The sequence below is a fragment of the Rhea americana genome, unplaced genomic scaffold, assembly GCF_003343005.1.
Source record: "Rhea americana isolate MKP2758 unplaced genomic scaffold, rheAme1 scaffold_2, whole genome shotgun sequence".
Classification (NCBI taxonomy): Eukaryota; Metazoa; Chordata; class Aves; order Rheiformes; family Rheidae; genus Rhea; species Rhea americana.
The window spans coordinates 12,394,535-12,402,540 of NW_028186149.1; the positions used below are offsets into that span (position 1 = coordinate 12,394,535).

Genomic DNA, 8,006 nt, shown 5'->3' on the forward strand with positions numbered 1-8,006 from the left:
TGCACCGCACCGCTCCGCGCCCAGCACCGCCCCGCCGAACAGCGGCTGCCATGAGCCCCGCCGGCAGCGGCCCCGCGCTGGCCGCCGCGCTCCTCTGCTTGGCGCGCCTGGTAAGTGTCCGCCTGCGCTGCGCGGCGCTGCGCGGCGCTGCGCGGAGAGGAGAGGGCTGGGGAGGAAGAGGAGGCGCGGGCGGCTCCGCGGCGCTCGCCTCACCCCGCCTCGCTCTGCCCGCAGGCTCTGTGCGCGCCCTGCCCCGCCGCCTGCCAGTGCCCGCGGGAGGCGCCGCGCTGCGCCCCCGGCGTGGGGCTGGCGCTGGACGGCTGCGGCTGCTGCAAGGTCTGCGCCCGGCAGCTCAACGAGGACTGCAGCCGCGAGCAGCCCTGCGACCACACCAAGGGGCTGGAGTGCAACTTCGGCGCCAGCTCCACCGCGCTCAAGGGCATCTGCAGAGGTAAGGGGCTGGCCGCCCGGCTCCCCTCGGAGAAAGAGGGAAAATAGCGGTGCCCGTAGAGCTGAAGTTTAGTAATTTTGAGTCCATGTATGGTTATGCTTTGTTGTTGGTAGCTTGGCAGAAAGGCATATGACTTCAGCAGTCTGGAATGCAATTCAGTATGTCTGGGCTCCRCTAAAAGCACATAAGGAAAAGTGATTCCTGACTAACTTATTGTTCTAGCCCCGTGTCTCCAGGGGACTGTAGGGAACTTTACCATAAATTGAATTTAACAGACCAGCAAATACGTGTGTTTAAACGAGCAATTCCCACCTCTAACTCCTCCTTTCTCTCTTTGTTCATCTGCAGCGCAGTCCGAGGGGAGACCATGTGAATATAACTCCAAAATCTACCAGAACGGCGAAAGCTTCCAGCCGAACTGTAAACACCAGTGTACGTGCATAGATGGAGCTGTGGGCTGCATCCCGCTCTGCCCGCAGGAGCTCTCCCTTCCCAACCTGGGCTGCCCCAGCCCCAGGCTCGTCAAAGTGCCGGGGCAGTGCTGCGAGGAGTGGGTCTGTGATGAAAGCAAGGATGCGCTGGATGAGCTGGAAGGCTTCTTCAGCAAAGAGTTTGGTCTGGATGTGTCTGAAGGCGAATTAACCAGGAACAATGAGTTAATTGCCATTGTGAAAGGAGGCCTGAAAATGCTACCTGGTGAGTAAGGGTTAATTTGTGTAACAGTGGCATTTTGGGCTTGGAGGAGAGAGGCTATGTGACCCTTTTAGACCCCAATGGAAAGAGAGAGCATATATTTAGTCTAAGCCCTCCTGTTCCTTTACAGTTTTTGGATCCGAGCCACAAAGCCGAGCTTTTGAGAATCCCAAATGCATTGTGCAAACAACTTCCTGGTCCCAGTGCTCCAAGACCTGTGGAACTGGCATCTCTACAAGGGTTACCAATGATAATCCTGACTGCAAACTCATCAAAGAGACCAGGATATGCGAAGTGAGGCCATGTGGCCAGCCTAGCTATGCTTCCCTAAAGGTAAATACAGACTTTTCTTGTGCTCTTCTTTCTAAACTGGCTTGAGTAGAGAGTAAAGACTGGAGAAACATCTCCCACTAATATTATTGCCTCTTATTTACAGAAGGGGAAAAAATGTACCAAGACGAGGAAGTCCCAGGCCCCAGTGAAGTTTACCTATGCTGGATGCTCCAGTGTGAAGAAGTATCGCCCCAAGTACTGTGGCTCATGCGTGGATGGCAGATGCTGTACTCCCCAGCAGACCAGGACTGTTAAGATCAGGTTTCGTTGTGATGATGGAGAAACCTTCACTAAGAGTGTAATGATGATCCAGTCTTGCAGATGCAACTACAACTGTCCACATGCAAATGAAGCTTATCCTTACTACAGACTTGTCAATGACATTCACAAATTTAGGGACTAAGTCATGTTGGGGGTGGGATGCAAAACAGAATTTTGAAGTAACCAGCCATGGAGAAAGGACTTCTGTGATGGAAATGGTGCCTTGCCCACTTGAGGGCAACATTGAAATGTTACAAGAGTGCACTGTGCAACTGGACACTAATGCAACAGAGATTTAAGCATACTTAAGGCTTCATAATACTGGAGCGGCTTTATTGCTTCTTTTTGGAGCACCTTATCTTCTATATACTGTTTTCTGTTTGTAAGTGATACACATTCTGGTTATGAAAACTTTTTTTTTTCCCCTATACTGTTCAACTTAACATTATGCTTTCCCCTTTCCTCCATCTTTTCCCACCCTTTCTCAACCAAGTTGGAAGTTACATTCCTTCCTGAGGTGGGCACTTGTAGGGTGTTCACGGTGGCAGCTATTATGTACCAACTATAGTTTAATGGCAAACAGAAATCAGTTGTTTTAAAGCTGAGTATTTTATTTATCAAAATGTAGCTTTTTGAGTTTTTCCCCTATTCCTCTTCTCCCCTGTAATACTGGAATAAGTTGTAAATGATTTTAATTTTATATTCAATGAATTAAATTTTATTTATGGAATTAATCATTTAATAAAGAAATATTTACCTAACTTTATTCTCAGTAGAATATCTTGAAAAGCAACTGAGTTAAAGGAAATGCAAGAGCTTTCTAGAAAAGTTTCTTCAAGTTCAGTGAAAACTGAAGTAATGACTAACAAGCAAATCTGTTTCTTTGGGTCAATGACATGCTGCAACTCCATGCTCCATAACATATAGCCAGAAAATGCTGCTTGCCTTTGGAAGCAAATATTCTGATAGATGGACTAAAATGTTACTGTTGCATTATTCAAACTGTGCTGGAATTTGCAACATGAGGTACTTTCTTAGAATGCAGTATGTGCACAGAGATGCTGAAGTGTTCATCAGATTTTTTTGGTGGCTGTTTTTTTTTTTTTTTTTTACAAATAAATACATTTCTGTGGAAAAGGAATGTTTCCTGAAGTCTGCAGGAGGTAGTGTGCTTTCACTAAATTCAAATTAAATGAGCTGCAAGCAATGAGTCCTGTTAATCCTAATAACCCAGTGATGAAAAGTAAACATACTGTTAACAGGAGAAGAATGTGAGGAATTTCAAGTACTTTTCCAATAGAGAGTAAAGGCAAAGCAGCCAATCTTTGCTCTTCCTCACCTCCCCTTCCCACTTTCTAAATATGCAACTACACTTTATACTTTGGGGACATGAATGACTTCTAGCTAACCAAGGGTGTTGCAAGAGTGATAGCTGGCATACATTAAGATGATATTTAAAAAAATGAACTATAGCAGAGCTGAGAAAGTTGCACTGAACATTTTTACTATGCTGGTTAGTAGAAAGCTGCACTACAGCCAAGACTGAAAGGAAAGCTGTGACTGCTTTTTCTCCTCCTCATACCAGTTAGTTCTCTAGCAAAGTCTCTCCCCTGCAGTCTTCAGCAGGTTACTCCTTGTAAAAAGCAGAGATTAATTTTGAAGTTTTACAGGTGTAAATATTGTCACCCAGTGTCAGACAGTCATCACATTAGTCGCTCAGTTAGCTTTTGATTAGATTAGACACAAATATTTCAATAAAATAAATGCCCAAATATCTCAGAAGCTCATCTCTGGCAGCTAATGCTTTGCCTGAAAAATTACGGCCGTCTTTTTTCTGCTCAGTCAAGTTCTCCCCCGAAGGCATTCAAAACTTTGGCTGTTTTGGAATTTACCACCTGGCCACCAGTCTTAGCTGTACCTAAACTTGTCTGTACAATACTGGTCGACAGTGAAAGTGTAAAATGCAGTGAAATGCTTTTCTTTGGATTCTGCTTAAATCTAGCACTGAACAGTTCACTACATCAGCCTCTCACTGATAAACCAGCAGGTTTACATGTTGGGTTATTGCACAGAATAAGAGCTACATCCTATACAGAGTGGCTGCACGTTCATCCTTGACCATCTCCTCTTTCAGTCATATTTTAATTACATCTTTAAGTAACATAGTTCCCCTGAAAATCGCACATATGCAAAACTGTCTATAACATGTATACCACATATGAACAAAAATGGCCCTTCCAACTCCCATCTAAAGTGTGGTTCTAGACAGGTCCTAGATTTTATGACCTGTACCTTGGGCTTTTCATGTTTTATCAGACAGGGAAAGGGTTCTGTGATCTTTGCTCACCAGAAAAATACACCTGAGTTGGACGATAAAGGCCGCAGCAGCAGATCATACAGAGTAAAATTCACTAGACTAAATAATCCTCTTATAAAAAGAGAGTAAGTGAGCTCTGCTAGAACAAATTGCAAATCTTCTGGCATTGGAATTTCACACCAACTATCATCAGCATACTTTTTTTTCCACTTATTAGATTTCACAACTATATGACAAAAATATCAAAACCCACAATTCCCAAAACTGTAAAAGAAGTTCATTTCACCTCTTACATACCATCTTTGCACCTGCTTTGAAATCTCTATGTCCCCTGTTGCTCCAGTAGAAAAAAAATTATATACCAGGCATGAAAATATGAATGATAAAAATATGATTTTCCTTTAAGTGCAAGTAGCAGGGTTTACAGACAAGGCTAACAAGCACAGCTGTAATTTTATTTCTTGGTCCAAAACTAAAATAGCAAAATCCTTCTTCAAGATGAATACTAAAAGTTCTACTGACTAGGTATCAGGAACAGAAATAATGTGTATGAAAAGAAGCAGTAAGTTTTCAGTACACAAATACCAGGMCATCAAGTAGTTCAGATCCTGAAAATAAAACAGTTGACACCACGTGGAATTCCTCCAAGCAGGCCAGACACCCTGAAATACTCCATATTTGTCTGTGGAGTCCTCACCCACCAGAAGGATGAGCACCAGTGCAGAACCCTGCTGGCACAGTATCGAGCATTACCCCTTTAGCAGCATCACCCACTTCAGTGGTCTCACCCTCTGCTAATCATTTTTACCTCTGTTTCTTTAGCAGATTATTTTTAACTTGCGCTGATTTGTCACGCAACCCCACAAACAGCTGTACCGGTGCAGCTGATGGGGTCACACGAGGATGGAGAAGAGCAGCATGGGGCAGACTTTGCTGAAGCTGGTGCTGCCGCCAAAAGGAGCATTTGTCAAACTACAGCTTTAGGACTGAAGAAATATTTATTCTTGTATTCAACATGCATATTTACAAGTGTTTTAATGGTGTTAATCACTATGATCTCAGGCTTAGACACAAGATCTTCCCTACTAATGAAGGCAATGCAACAAAGACAACATTTTTATTTCCCCGAGTGCTGCATCATAGCAAATAAAATCAAATGTGAGCAAGAATATGCAAAAAACAGAATTCAATCATTATACTAAACCCTCTCTGGTGGGATGCTGCTAGTATTCTTTCACAAATGAGTAAGCAAACTGATGAGGAGCAGATGGATGAAAAGCTAACATCTTACTGAAAGCGGGGCTGCCAAGCTATCAATTAGCCCATGCTCAGCCAGGCCAGAAGAACCACTACATCCCATACGTAACTTGCCATGGAGCCCACAGCAAAGTAGCCCACACTGGGCTGCCAGACCCACCGGGGCACACAACCCGGCACCAGGCCAGGCTCACTCACTGCTTGYGGGAAGGCAAGGTAGAGCATGGGCTGCCTGGCATCAGGAAGCAAGAAAGCCAAACAGAGGGACTGCTGCACAAGGGTTTCCTGTGCTCACAGCTTACTTGAAGCTGTATGAATTCCCCTTGTGCTAAGGGCAAGATGCTTTGCTACAAATCTGGATATGTGGGAGAATTTCTGAGCAGGTAAGACTAAACCAAGAAAGTCTGCAGTGTGCAATCATTTGAGGTTTAAAGTGAAACCTATCTAGCTACACAAAAGCAGAGGCTTCTACAAGGCTTGTTCTTATCACRTGCTAGCCCTTCTGATCTGATCCTGCCAAAGCGTACCCAGATGCAGGCATGTATTTTTTTAGCCTGCTCCTGTTTAACCAATGGAACAACTTATACGCAGTGCTCAATGAGCTCAGCACACAGCGAAGSAAGGCTGTATAGACTTATTTTCTGCTCTGCCTCAAGCCTGTTTTCAATGCAGACATATTCCTGTTTTCATCTTCACATATTTTTTTTCCACGTGTTACATATCCTCCTGGTAAACAGCACACAAAAGCATAGAGGGACCACAGAGAAAGTGGTGACATGGATATGTTTATAAACACATTTCAACTCACGAACAACTGAATTGCACTGAACTGTAGTGAGATTTAGTATCTATACAATACAAGTCCTGTAAAAAATTTCAACTTATAAAATAAACATCAGTATATATTATTTTGTAAAGACTAAACACTGATTTTTTGGGCGGGAGGGGGAGTGTGTGGAAACTGTAGAGCTGTGACTTCAAGACATACAATATATATTGAAGAACATCCTAAAAGACCCCAAGACACCATTCACATGTGTGACTTCATCTGTCTTGAAATACAACCACTTAAGGAGTGGAATGTAGCAACCATCCAGGAGAAAAGAAACATTATATGAGCTTTCATAAGGTTTTCCTTTACTAGACAGAAAAACTTTAAAGGTAAGGTGCACAGATTTGCCTGGAAGGGAATCTGGCTAAGACAGAAACATTAACAGCTTGACTTCACGATCAGTGCAGTCAGAATTTTAATAACAAGTATCAAGGGACTCTACCATTATAAATATCAGATGAACAGTGTATTCCAGTAATATTTTGAGACCACTGATTCAACACTCCACCAAAAGATGACCAGCAGATAGGCTGATTCAGAGACATCAGTTTCTCCGAAGCTACCCATTTCCTTGAGCATCTCAGACGAGGTTAGCTCTAAATTAGCTCACGAGATCTGACAAAATCAGACACCTAGATAGTATGGCTGTAAAACCAAGGAGTCTGTTGAAGAGAATTTAAAATAGGAAAATACATCTCACTCTGCAAAAGCAGGTACTTTGCTAAAATAGAGTAATTCAATTAAAACTGATGTGGAGATGTGGATGTGCCCAAACATAGCTGAAAGTAGAAGCAGCGAAGAAAGATAATGAAGCAACATGACAGAGTTTGGAAATGAAAATGATTCTCAGGTGACTTCCAACTCAGGTAAGTTCTCAGGAACTTCTCAGGTAAGCCTTTTCACACCACCCATGTCTGTGATTTTTCATACATGGCTCTACTTCATTCACCAACTTAATATTTTTCCCCATTTGGGCATGTATCTACTCCCTGTTGCCACTGCTGGCCTAACAGGCCAGCTCTGTGGCTACAGGAGGAGTTAGCAGAAAAACAGGAAGCGACGAGTGGAAAGGCACTAGAAAGCTTTCAGTCTCTTGAAGCAGAAACAGATTGACAGGAAGAAAGCGGCAAGGCAATTTTAAAAACACTTTAGCATTCTCCACCAGTCAGCTCCCAGTAGAGTGGTAATTTACTCTCTGATTTTTTTGCAGAAGGGATATCATTAACATGTTTTACTCTTTGATAACTTCAAGGCATCTGTAGTGCTTTTGAGGAATTACTCTGAGCCAAGAAGACTGAGGGTGACAAGAACTGGGCTTAGGGCTTGTCTTGGTACATCTGTTTAGATACAGCTAAAACCTGTATTTTCTTATAAGCTACYGGTTGTTCACTAAGACTTGAACTGACCTGTGTGGAACAACACAGCCTCACAGTAGTTGAGCTAAGTACTTCTGCAAGAAGCACCCAGCAGGGTCCCCTAGCACGCTGCAGCCTGTGTACCCCACAGCACCAATACCTCAGTTGCCACAGCAGCATGTGACGTGCACGCTGGGGAAGGACCAAGGTGCAAACAAGCCACCTGCCAAAGCCAGCAGCAAACCAGCAAACCGCAAACAGCRCTTGGAGGTTTCATACTGACCAGCTGCCTTCACTGTACCCTGGATGTYGCAGTGCCATTCCCCATCTTTGGGGAGATAAGGGGAATAGAGATTTGAACTACTTTGAGTTTTTCACTTATTCTGAAATAGTTTTAGAGTATACACTTTCATCCTAGAAAAAATGCCTAGTTTCAACAGTAACTGGCAGCAAAAACCTTTCTCTGAATTGTTCAAAAAGCAGGCGATAYAGCTCCATGGTGCCACC

At 43.6% G+C, this 8,006-nt stretch overlaps 1 protein-coding gene across 1 annotated transcript; it reads left to right on the plus strand.

The window, feature by feature from the left end:
* Positions 1-6: 6 nt before the first annotated feature.
* CCN1 (cellular communication network factor 1) lies at positions 7-2,499 on the plus strand. The gene is made up of 5 exons (XM_085303508.1): positions 7-110; positions 235-451; positions 800-1,147; positions 1,275-1,477; positions 1,581-2,499. The coding sequence occupies exons 1-5, from the start codon at positions 51-53 to the stop codon at positions 1,878-1,880; spliced, it is 1,128 nt and encodes a 375-aa protein (XP_085159634.1). The 5' UTR covers positions 7-50; the 3' UTR covers positions 1,881-2,499.
* The last annotated feature ends 5,507 nt before the right edge of the window (positions 2,500-8,006 follow it).

Excerpts from the sequence above, each read along its gene's own strand:
- CCN1 (XM_085303508.1), top strand. The coding sequence starts at position 51 with ATGAGCCCCGCCGGCAGCGGCCCCGCGCTGGCCGCCGCGCTCCTCTGC. Across the intron at positions 1,148-1,274 it reads AGGCCTGAAAATGCTACCTG|TTTTTGGATCCGAGCCACAA; the intron begins GTGAGTAAGGGT and ends GTTCCTTTACAG. Across the intron at positions 1,478-1,580 it reads CTAGCTATGCTTCCCTAAAG|AAGGGGAAAAAATGTACCAA; the intron begins GTAAATACAGAC and ends TCTTATTTACAG.